The 12,368-nt window shown below is 52.7% G+C and overlaps 1 protein-coding gene across 2 annotated transcripts in view; it reads right to left on the reverse strand.

Annotated features, from left to right (window-relative positions):
• The window catches only part of ARID5B (AT-rich interaction domain 5B), a 113,371-nt gene extending 106,125 nt beyond the window's left edge, over positions 1–7,246 (reverse strand). Inside the window, exons 1-2 of one of the 2 annotated variants that reach the window (XM_065843526.2) lie at positions 7,132–7,246; positions 6,675–6,935 (exon numbers count right to left, since the gene is read on the reverse strand). In XM_065843526.2, the coding sequence (XP_065699598.1) occupies positions 6,675–6,935; positions 7,132–7,152 (282 nt within the window). In that variant the 5' untranslated portion in view covers positions 7,153–7,246. Of the gene's footprint in view, positions 1–6,674; positions 6,993–7,131 lie in introns of those variants that run through there. The other variant, XM_065843525.2, reaches the window with a different exon arrangement.
• Positions 7,247–12,368: the final 5,122 nt, after the last annotated feature.

Genomic DNA, 12,368 nt, shown 5'->3' on the forward strand with positions numbered 1-12,368 from the left:
AGGCCAAGGCAGAACCTTTCATCTGTTAATCCTTCGCTAATTACTTTAAAGGGCTATAATAATCTTGTTAAATTCAGGTGACAGGTATTTCCCCAGCTTAGGCACAGCCACAGGTAGCTGTCTGAAACTTGCATTGACAGAGAGCAGTACGTCCCAATGTGTTCATCCCATCTGCTGGGGTCCAAAACCCAAAAGACAAGACCAAGATAAAGGACACAGGTGAAGTCCTATGGTATTCACTTTCCCTGGTATTAGCAAGCAGCTTTTTCCACATGACCCAGTAGGAACTCAAAGTGATACACGCAAAACGTCCCGGGGCAGGGCAGCACCGTGTTTCTGTAGGACGCTTTGTGGGATACTGGTATATCTGGGCCAGAAGAGGGGTGGGGATGGAGCACACAGAGGGACGGCTGTGAGCAGCCAGACTTGACATTTCTACTGCGTGCCTCCTCCTTCATTTCTGGGGTGGTTTGTTCTCCCTCCTCCCACTCCCAAGCAGAGGTTCAAATTGAATTTATATCTGTCATTGCAGATAGAAGTTCTGACCAAAGAGAAAATAGGCTTCAGTCAAAATGTTTTCCCGTCAGATAGCTCACAGATCTCGAAGAGCTGTTTTAGTTTAGGCAAGCTGACAAGCAATTCATTCCTAATTTTGCCTACTACAGTTACAGTACGAAAAGCTTTCCTCGTAGATTACATAATTATATTTTTCTTAACAAGGAGTACATTGCATTAGCAGGTTTAAATTATGCAAGCTTATTCTTTTGTCTTTTGTTATATTGTGTTCTATTGTGAGGGTAAAACAATATGTGCTTTAATTAGCAAATATCTGTAAATAATTTACTTGCTTTTCATACAGCAGAACAATGGAGCAAATTTTCACATACATCCACTGAGCATGTCTAGGGGGTTTCTTGCCAGAACCTTCCATTGTTCCGTATCTGTATCAATCTGCCCATCATTAGCAGCTAACGTTCAACAACTCAGGAAGACATCAAAGTTTTTGCCCCCCGAAGCAGCCACAAGCCCCCCAAACCTGAGGGTACATTTTGCAAAGAAAGATTAAAATATCCAGAAAATGAAAACAAACTCTTTTATTATCTATAACCCTGGCACCTTCGCACAGAAACATGGACACTTGCCAAGCATTAAGGTCATTGGATTAATGCCATAAAATGCCGATGTTCATCTGACCTTCTGACTGCATTTTAGCTACAAAATAAAAAGCTCAACTTGATACGACACTATGAATCACGCAAACGTCTAGGCTCTGCAGGGTTAGCGCTGGGTGTGAACCCACACTGCACACACACTAACACACACACACACAAAGAAAAAAGCTCTTAAATCAAGAGTGGATGACTGTTCGGAGACTTAAGGCATTGTTATTTTGAATGCGAATGAAAGGGCCAGAACAAGCATTGCAAGAATATTTCAATTATGTATTTCCCAGAACTACATCTCTGAGCAACTAATGCAAATATTGCTCCCCTAGCAATAGAACTTCTTCCTGAATAAAAGCATATAAGAGCTTGAATCAGAACATACTTTCTATATCATTCGCATATTGTTTGAATATTATTAAAAATGCAAAATCTATGTATGTGTTACTCTCCTGAGCAATACAGTAATTATGATTAAGGGACAAGCAGCACAAAAAGAGCCAATTTATCTTACTTGTGCTTAGGAATACTATTGTGTAACTAAGCAACTAAAGACAAAATATAGTCTAATTAATTCACTCCTATGCTTACTTAAAAGACACAATTAGAACATTTTTATTTTCCAGCCTGCACAGTATCTCAACATGCTTGAGGGTGTACCATGTGAGGCCTATTATTCTCCAAAGACAAGAGTTTAATGTTCAGTGCCACTGATCAGACTAGGGACAGCAACTCTGGAGAGCAGTGGGTGTATTTTACAGTCTGAATGCACTGGGAAGCAGGGCAAAACAAAAGGGGGGTGAGGGAGTAAAAAAAAAAGGATTCTGTCTTAAGTGACTAGATATGCCAGATTGCTGGCTAATGGCTAGCAACATGTGGCTTCTCTGAGCAATATCATTGCCCTCTCTTTCCTTTGCCAGCATATGCTACTGGTGGCGAGAGAGATAAAAATATACAGAGTGGATATGCAATTACAAAAACCATGATATTTTACGACAAATGCCATTTCTCTAACACTGCTATTATGGTGCGCCTGATTTCCAAAGCTGAATTAATTTGAGCAAGCGTACATTGGAGATTGATGCTATTAGCACGATTTTTAAAGCACCCTTTAATAATCATAATCTGCATGTTTGAAACTTGTTGTCATTACCAGTGTTGACAGATACGAGCATAAGGTGCACAACGTGGAGACTAAAACGGGGCCGTTCTCATTTCAAATCAGAGTGTACAGATGCCTATGTCTCTCTCAAAAAAAATCTACTACCATGCAAAGGGAGTAGCACATTTTTCAAGCGGGATGGCAATAAAGCACCAGCGGTCTAAGACACCACGCTCGAGCCAACCTGCTCTAGCTTCACCTGCTCAGGTAGGACCTCCACACGTGGAGAGCCCCTTGGAAACGGGTCAGGCTTCTGAGGGATGCTGTGAGCATCTGTCCCAAAATGAAGAGAGAACAAACCTGCTGCCTCCCTTAACTTTCTGGAAGAATCTCTTCTGCAATTATAAAAAACATACATTTATGGAGTGACTTTCCCCCCTGCCCCAATTAGTCTGAAAATGCAAAATACTGCTAGGGAAACAATTACAGGAAACTAGCTGTCTCCTCTCCTCTGTGTGAGCAATGCTTACTCATGTAAATTACTTGCATGAGTAAGGATTATTTGCAAGGCGAAAAGCATTGCATCAGATCCCCAGTTTGGGAGAAGAGATGAAATCAACACGAGTTCGTAGTAAACTCAGCTGCTGCTGAATGAACCAAAGGCAGACAGATTCCCACCGACAGGCCGGCCTCAGTGGAGCCAGCATTCGCTGTGACATGGGGCAGTGCAGGGAACGTCACACCACGCAAAAGAAATCAATTGCTTGTTTGGGTTTTTTAGGAATTGTACACATCACATCAAATATCATCCCTGGATTTAACAAGAACCAGTTTTGATATATTTATTTTTAAGCCCAGTCTAATTAATGCCAACACCTTCAAAACCATGAAAATACAAGGCACTAACAAGCATTTTGCTCTAGAACTGCTTCTGCAAAGGTCAGCCAGGCCACAGCCCCGCACTGCCCCTTGGAGCAGAAGAAGATTAAATGAGCTGGAGGAGGATTCAGCCAGGACCCCATGGGCTGCAGGGCTCAGGGGCTGAGCCCACCTTGTGCCCCCCAAGCTCTGTGGGTCCAGGGCACTGCACCAGGGGACCAGCTGGCTACCAGCACCTACTTCTCAGTCAGGCACTGGAAAAGCTGGGGGGCTGCTTCCTACATGTGCCCCATGAAACTGTTTCAAGTACAAGTGTGTGCTCTGACAGCTGCCCCTGAGCATCCTCCTCCAAACCCTGCACGAGGCGCCTGCCACCACGGAGGTCTTCCCATCCTGTGCGGGAGGTGGCACAGGGGACCATGCCAGCCTAAAAGCAGCCAAGAAAACCAGGGCAAGGAGGCAACTTCCTCCAGCAAAACAGATGCTTTCTCCGTTTCAGTGGTGACCCCCCCACACTCAGGAACAGCAGCCAGCCACTTTTTCTCTACTGGAGAGAAGAGAAGAAGGCTGCTCCCACTCTCCAACCACCATTGCACCTGCTGCAGAATTTGGTCTTAATGTTGAGGTCGGGCAGCACAACTGGGCCCCTGTGTTTTAAAAGCAGCAACAAAGTTTTCAGTGAAGTAGAGCAGAACTCTTCTAGCTCACCTAAGAGCATCCTCCAAAACAGCATCACTCTCACAAATACGTCTCCACTGCTCCTGCACATCAAGACCACTGTTCCAAACCTGATGCCAGACCTAGCCCCAGTCTCTCCATCGCTTGGGATGCAATAAATATCAAAAGCCAGGAGTGCTCATACCTGCAGCGTGCGACTGACCCCATCCCATGTTTGCCGTCTACTGAGATTGCGGTTAAGGGGATGCTGAGCCTTAGGCAGAGGGAGAGGTCCCTCGGTGGAAGCACACCTGGGCTTGAACCCTTCGCTGGGTCTGGGCCCCAGCGTATGGAAATATCCAGTTTTAGCAGCCGTCAGGGTTATATTTAAGTCTGGATGATGAATTCAGCTAGCTATAAAAAGACTTATATTTACACTTATCACTGATTAGCTCAAACATTTGGCAATCAGATAAAATCTGCCATCAGAAATTTCTGAGTAACAGAAGCATTACATACCTCCTCGCTTCTTGTCCCTCCTCGCAGCCACTAGCTGAATATTGTCATAGTGTCAATGCTGCTATTACACAAAACAGGCAGCAAGCTGCTCCAATTAATCATGCTGCTAGCACGGGTAGCTGCTAGTGACTATGTCTAAATCTCCGTTGGGCTCAATCGCAAACCTGCGATTCAACCACTCGCTCCCATCACCAAGAATTTTATTGACAGCTGGCACCCTTGGCACCCTTTGTGCCGGACACTGTGGATTTGCAATGCACACTGCAGCACCAACTCACTTCATCCCCGCTCCCTGAATGAAAGACAACGTATTTTACCCCCTCAGTAGTCCCACGCCACTTTGGGGACAGATAACCATGTCATTTACGTAAGACACCACGTCTGTGGGGCAGCTGGGTGAAACAGTCTCCCCTGCGCACCCACGAAGCCAGTTACCAACAGCCAGCGCTTTGCAAAGCACCAGCCAGCACCGAGCCTTTTGTCTCTCGGTTGCCTGTGCATCCCCGAGCACAATTCGAATTGTTCCAAACTATTAAAAATCAATAATAAAAAAATCATTCCGATGTCTATAAACAAGTTAATGGAGTAAGTGAAAACAAAGTACATTTCTTAATGGGAGTGTTATGTTGCCCTCTCTAGGCCCTGGCTCTCAGTGCCGGTTTCTGTAGGCTCCCTGCCAGAGAAGTATCACTCAGAGCTGTTGCTGTTGCTGCTGCTGCTACTCTGCTAATGAATGACTAACTTAGGCCAGAGGGGAAATGACATCACCGGGGTGTAAAACACAACTGCATTAGGAAACTTTTTACCTGTTTTACATTTGTCATAATTATTCTGCACAATACAACCAGCATTTGCATAATTTCAAGGCGTGCCATTATCTTAATTGAAAATTGTTTTCATATGGTTGAATAATGCAGAATTACATCAGTTAAAGCCCCAATGAAATGCACAAGTATTATCACACGGCTAATTACTAGCGGTGTTTGCATGTAAAAATAAATAGAATTGTGCATATTATTAGTAAGGTACATGCAGCTGAGAACTCTAGTACCAGAGCAGCGTTTTACTCGTAATGGTAGGATTAATTTTCTCTGATGTTCCTACCAGAGTAACATGAGCTGATCATTAAGGCGTATTAAAATGATTTGTGTCCCTTTCCCCACCCCCCCTCCCTTCCAAATATCTTTCATTTTACACACACACAAGACACACACAGGCACAGTTTTAAATAGTCACCACGGGCAATTTCAGAGCATCCATTGCTCACTGTCATCTCCCTGATTCTTAGGAAAAGGCTCCCTTATCTCAGTGGCACGCACAGAAAATTAAAGTGAAGGGGTGGCAGTGAGCGAAGGCGGCTCTGAAACGCGTTTCGACTGCGTACGTATGTATATGGGTACACGGCGACATCAGCACCTATAGCCACGCGTGCATCTGAAAACAGCCCCTGCGGACAGCCGCCCCTCCTTGTACCTATCCCCCCGCCCGGTATCTCCAACAGAAGTTCCCCCAAAACATCTCGTCCGCCCCCGCCCCGTTCCCAGCCCCTCTCGGGGACCCTCCCTATCCCCGCAGCCCTTTCTGGGTACCTCATCCTTCCCCCTCCCCAGATCACGGACCGTGCTGAAGCAATAAATTTGAAAAGCAAATAACGGGAGGGAGCGGGGATAGGGGCGGGGGCAGCGGCAGCGGCCCGGGGCGGGGAGCGGGGGCGCAACCTGCGCGGCCCCATCCCGGGCGGCGCGGGGCGGGCGCGGAGCCGCCGCGGGGCTGCGCGGCCGCCGGCGGGGGGTGCCGGCGCGCAGCGTGTTTGCGCCGGCCGCGCGGCGGCTCCGAAATACGCCCAGGCATATCTGCAAGTTATTTGAATGTATTATTCCCGTACCTGTCATTTATCACTTTATTCAACACGTCCCTGCCAGCTCAATAGCTTTTGATCTCCCTCAGCCTCCATTTCGTAATTTCCGCCCTCTTAAACATATCGAATACTACAAAAAAGCCCCGAACAATATCGAAATCCCCCCCCAATATTTTTTCCCCTCTTTTCTGTTTGTTTTGGTTTTTTTGTTTGTTAACGAAGCCGGAGAAGGGCAGGGCGAGCCCAGCACGCACTTCGCTGCCCGCCGGGCCGGGGGTGCCCCGCACCCCGACTCCCCCCCCCCCCCCCCAGCTCCCGCCCGCACAAGTTCCCGGGCAGCGCGCACCGGAGCGCCCCGACGGCGCGGCCCCTCCGCGCTGCCCCGCCACGCACCGCAGGGAGAGGGACGCGGGTGGGGGGAGCGGGGGGGTAGCCGAGCCCGGGCATGCAGGTGGGGACGGGCGCGAGAGGAGGGGGCCGGCGCTGCGTTTACCACCTCGCCATGGTCACTGGTCCTGCCCTGGGGGGTGTCCTCGGGGAGAAAATAAAGTTTGGCGCTGGAGAGAAGTTGCCGGCTGGTGCGCTCCTCCCAGAGCAGCTGCAGCTCCGCGATGCAGGCGGGCTCCTCCGCGCGGCACCGCACGAAGAAGAAGTCGCCGAGGGAGAGGACCCGCGCCCGGCCGCCGCCGCGGCGCTGGAAGCGGAACGCCCTGTAGAAGACGTAGGGGCCGTGCGAGCCGCACGGGGCGCCGACCCACTGCGGGGAACAACAACACGGCAGCGGCATCAGCGCCGGCTCCGCGCCGCGCCGCGCAGCGCCGCGCAGGAGGAGGGAGGGCGGGCGGAGGGAGGGAAGGAGGGCAGGGCGGGAGGGCGGTGGGAAGGGGAGGGGGCGCGCAGCGGCGCGGAGGCTCCGCGGCGGCGGGGCGGGGCGGCGCGGGGCGGCGCGGTACCTGCAGTGCGCTGCGCTCCATCGCGGCTCCGGCGTGATTGAACTCAACATTCTCCCAAACTTGTTGGCGTGAATGGAGCCCGGCAGGTCCTGGCAGGGCAAAGCCGGCCCCGCCGCCCGCCGCCCCCCGCCGCCACCGCCCCCGCGCCGCCCCGCCGCCGCCACCGGCCCCCGCCCCGGAGCGCACGGCGACGCCCCCCCCCGCCGCCCGCCCCCCGCTCCGCCGCCCCGCCGGCGCCCCGCCGCGCCCCGCCGCCGCCGCCGCCCGATGCCGGCCGGCCCTCAGACGCCCGCCCCGGCCCGCTAAAAATGCCGGGGGGCGGTGGCGAGCCCCCGGAGGGCGACACGGGGGCGGCGGGCCGGCGACGAGGGCCCTCGCGGCGCCCGGCGATTTTTGGGGGGCCGAAAGGGCGTGCGGGCGCGCTGCGGATCTGACAGGACCTGCCTGTATATGTCTAATATAAAGACCATTTCCTGCGGCGCGAGGGGCGCTGCTCGTCCCCGCGCGCGCCCGGCGGGGCCGCTGCGTTCCCACCGCCGGGCCCTGCGGAGCGGAGCGGGGAGCGGGGCTGCCCGGCCGCCCCCTCCCTCCCAGCAGGCCCGGCCGGGCGCCCTGGCGGCCCTTGGAGGGCGGGCGGCTCGTCCTTAATTTATTTATCGTTTTTCTCCGGGAAAGGAAGAAAGTGGGTTATCGATTATATAAACACATCAATATTCATGCGCCGCTGCGCTGCGCGGAGAGACGCGGCTCGGCGAGAAAAAACAACGAAACCAGGGAGGGGGCGCGGGGAGGCGCGTCCCGCGGCGGCGGAGAGGAGCGCGCTCCCTGCGCGCCCGCGGAGCGCGCAGCGGGACGTGCCGGCACTACTGATCCGCCGGGCGCTGCCGGAGCCGCTGCCGCGGAGAGGCGCGGGGTGGCGGACAGGGCGTCTACGCGCCCTACGGACCAGGGAGGCCTCTCACCTGAGCCCCGCCGTCACCCCCACGTTGGCACCAACCGTCGGGTACAGCCGCGGGCTCTGCGCATCCCGCGGAGCCTCCGCGACCCCGCGCTAACGCGGGCAGATTTGTGTGCCGCCGCGGACAGCCCCGGCGAGGGAGGGGGGGTGAGCACCGCCGGCTCCGCGGGGCAAGGGGCCGCTTCTCCCGGCATCGCACCCGCGGAAGGGCCGCCCGCAGCGCCGGGCGCGGAAAGTTTCCATCGGGGCCCCATGAGCTGCAGCCCCGCAGGTAGATGTTGCTGAGGCCGGCGGCGGAGCGCGGCCCTCCGCTTCCGCAGAGCCCCCACCCAACCCCGGGCAGTGACGGGCCGGTCACTTCGGTGGGGTTCTGTCCCTTCCACCCGTATCCCTGGGTGCTGCCTCGCTGCGCGCGAGCGCAGCCAACTGCGGCTCCGTGGGGTCGTGGGGGGAGCGGTGAGAAGCGGCTCCGCGGAGTCCTGCCTCCTCCCTCTCCCCCCCCCGCGCCGTTCTCTAGTACTGGTACTTTCTCCCCTTTTTTTGGTTTATTTCCCCCAAGCACCCTCCGCGGACACACGTTTGAAGCCGCCCCAGCGGGGCAGGTCCGGCCCTGCCGCCGCGAAACGGCAGGGGACGGAAATAAATAAACAAACAAGCAAATAAATAAATAACGATCCTTAATAATGACGACAGCGGTGACGTCAGCGCTGCGTGCATCACGATACAGCGCGGCGCGGGGGGCAGCAACAAGTGCGGGCGGCGGCGCTGCGGCCGGGGCGACCCCTGGGGGCCGAACCGCGGGGCCGCCGCCCCGGCCCCGGTACACGGCGCTTTGGGAGTGCATCGAATACGGAGACGAGCGTTCCACGTTGCAAAAAACAGATTCCTGTGTTGTGCATAAGGAGCAAAATGGCTTTGATGGAGCGTAACGTGCCCACAGCCATGGTGTGGCTGGACACTTCACTGGGTCACCTCACCGTCAGCCGCAGGGAATGCTGTTTTTGGTGACAGGGTAGAAGGAGCAACCCGTGTGAGGTGCAGGTGAAGGCTTGCTTGGCCACAGGCAGAAGGCACAGAACAGACATAAGATTTTGGGCAGTGCTCACAGTGGTGAGGTCCGGGTGGGGGCTTCATCCTGACACCCTCAGCACTTGCCTGGGCCTGGGTGGGTGCCCTGGCCCCACCCCTGAGATATTGGGTGCTTCTCCAGGGGGAGACCACACTTCTTCTGGATCCTCTGGAGGAAATACCAAATTCTTTGTTCGAGTTTGTAAAAGGTCTAATCTTTCCTGCCCCACATCCTCCTAAGATGCCTTGAGCGCCTGTAAACCTGTGGCCCCACAGCCTCTCAGCTCATCCTGCGGCAAAGTGGAAGATCTCTCCAGTGCCAGGAAAGTAGAATTTGCTTCAGGTAACTGGCGTGCCAAAGATGAAGGCGCTGGAGCTCGGGCTGTGGGAAAGTGGATGTGCTCTCCTAGGGCTTCAGAAAGCAGGTGCAGGCAGGGCAGGGGCAAAACCGGAACAGCTTGGGAGGGTTGTACAAAACAGCTCTTTTGGCCTCTGAAATCTGGTACTTTGTGCTCAGGAGCTCAGTCACCCAGGGGAGAATGTTTTGCTGGGGCTGTGTAGGTATGGGAGGTGATGGAAGGGAAACCCACAGCTCAGAACGTCCCCGCAGAATGGGGAGCGATGCTCCATTTCACCCCCAGTGAACTCCTGGCTGGAGTAACCCGCATTTCTTCAGAAATCCACCTTTGTTTTCACTGACCTTGGCATGTTTAATCAGGGTTATATTCTCATACAGATAAAACCATCCTCAAATGATTGTTACAATATATTGGGCACAAGCAGGTTTTTATTTGTTTATTCATTTTCTTTATCTCAGGCAGGTAGGGCTGCTCCTTTCCCACAATATATAATCAGGCAGCAAGAAGAGAACTTCCCATCTCTGTGCCTGAATCCCTCTGCTTCTGCCTCAGCACCCATGGCCCGGGCATCATTGGCAGCCTCGGTGCTGGCCCTGAGCTCCTGCCCACTGCACAGAGGATCACTCACAGCTTTGATAGTTGCGGAGTCCCGTCCTTCCCACCAGCCACAATCTTGCCCTTCAGGAAGTGGAGCATCCCTTCAAACCATGGTGTTAGAGCTGCTATCAAGAAGGTGGTGAGGCTGGATAACCACACAAGGGCACATTTTGGTCCTCTCAGCAGAGACTGCTTATCTGTGCAGCACGCTGGGAGGCAGGGGTTATGCACAGTGACCTAAGCCACCATTCCATGCATTGGGCTCCTGCAGGGCCCAGCTCACCTCCACATTCTGGGGGAGCTCAACTCCGAAGTCCATGTGTGAGATGATGTCTGTGAGGGTTACATATAAAGCCAGAATTCAGATGGTGGGATGATCAGAAGTTCACTTCTAGACCCAGATCTGTAATGTCTATTAGGTCCCCTGAGTAGGTAGGTTTCTTATTACTGAACTTTCATTATCTCAAGTTTGTTTTCCAGTGTAAGCTGGTGGTCCAGCTTCATGTCTTAAACACCAGCAAAAGGCAATTACTGAGGGTCAGTCACCACTCAGAGGGGACAGTTAGTCTCCCACAGGTATAGATTTGCTTCATCCAAGGCAAAGGTTCATGGAGCCATCAGAAGAGGACAAGATGCATGTAGCCATCCACCCACCGTCCCACAGGTCCCTTCCCTGACACCTCCCAGTGTCCACGGGGTAGGGGAGGGACCCCAGCAAGGGCAAAAGGGGGGGTTCACCCTCCATCCCCGTGGCTCCAGCCTCCAGACCATGGTGTCTCTTCAGCCAGTGCTGATGGCTGGTAGGACCATCAGCATCCTGCTTACGTTTCTAATTTTGATGGCGTTTTGAATGGGATAGCAACGGAGGCAGTGGCAACACACAAGAACACACTTTCTTAGCAGCAAACATGTGCGTGTTCATCATTGCTCTGACAGCAATTGTGTAGGAGCCTTCCCCCCCCACCCCCTCAACTCTTTATACTTCAAAATAATAATAATAAAAAATACACAGCTTGTTTATAGTAGAAATTTAAATTCCACATATAATCAAAAGTTGGATTTTGTCCTGCAGGCACTGGATAAGTCTCTTCGTACGAATATTTTGTATCTTTCTCTGGCCAAAAGAAATGTGCAAAATGTTGTAATGTTCCTGTGCTTTCCTTTGGACATTCCAGGCTTTTGCTTAAGCCTCTCATAAAAGGCTATTTTCAGTGGAGGGAGGGGAAAAAAAAAAAAAGAAGCCTACAGTATGCCGAGTCAATAAAGTAATGCAAAACCATAAAACACAGCAATGATAACAACAAAAGATCTGTAGATGACAAAGGAAATAAGATGGGGATCAGACAGAGCAGTAGCTGGAAATGGACGCATAAAAGCCAAAGTAAGGCTGCTGCTAATAAATAGCCGGAGTTGAACCAAAAAGCATGTGAAGCGTTAATTTATTAAATAGCTTTATTTTCATGCCTTACAATTAAAAATAGTTGTGGTCAGGCATGCTGGGAGACAGGAAGCAATTGGAGTCTTCGAGCCTGGTTTTATGCTTGGAAGGAAACTCAGCCTGACCCAGTCGGCGAGCTGGGCTGTGCCGGCGCAGGGGCTGGCGAGCCAGCCTGGCTTTGGGTGCTGGAGTTCACTTGCTCATTTGCTACTCCGAGCTGTTCTCTTCCAGGCTTTCAAGGCACAGAGGAGTTTTACGAGGAGCGTGCAGGGTGGGAGATGGAGCTGTGAGGGTGATACCAGCCCCTGCTGGGCACCTGGGGTGGGATGCGAAGCCCTTCCAAGTTGCTGGGAGGCCTCGTGTTCACTTCAGCAGATTTTGGGACTGGTCTCTCGCTTCAGGAGTCCTTTAGATCTGACGTTTGAATCACCAGATCGAAACATTAAGAATATCAGGAGTCATGGCGTTTATTTTCCATCCCAAAAATCCACCAGCCCAAATCAGCGACCTAACTGAGCATAGAATCCCACACGAGATCAGCTTTCAAATCCCAGCCTTTAATTCGCATGTGCATTTGGAATTATTTTTATTTACTGTGCATTTCTTTTTTATCATCCTGCATGATGTGTTTAAGCTCCCCTGTAGGACTGCTAGCAGCTCACAGGGAACAAGCACCGCACTGCCCCAGGGCTCCCGGACCAGTCTGGTTAAGAGAAATAATCATCACTGAGTATTGAGAGATTTAACAGTAAAAAGTGACTGTGGTGGGACGGATCACCTGCAAATGCAGAAACTAGGAGGGTGCCTGGATGGTTGC

The sequence above is a fragment of the Patagioenas fasciata genome, chromosome 8 (genome assembly GCF_037038585.1).
Source record: "Patagioenas fasciata isolate bPatFas1 chromosome 8, bPatFas1.hap1, whole genome shotgun sequence".
NCBI classification, from domain to species: Eukaryota; Metazoa; Chordata; class Aves; order Columbiformes; family Columbidae; genus Patagioenas; species Patagioenas fasciata.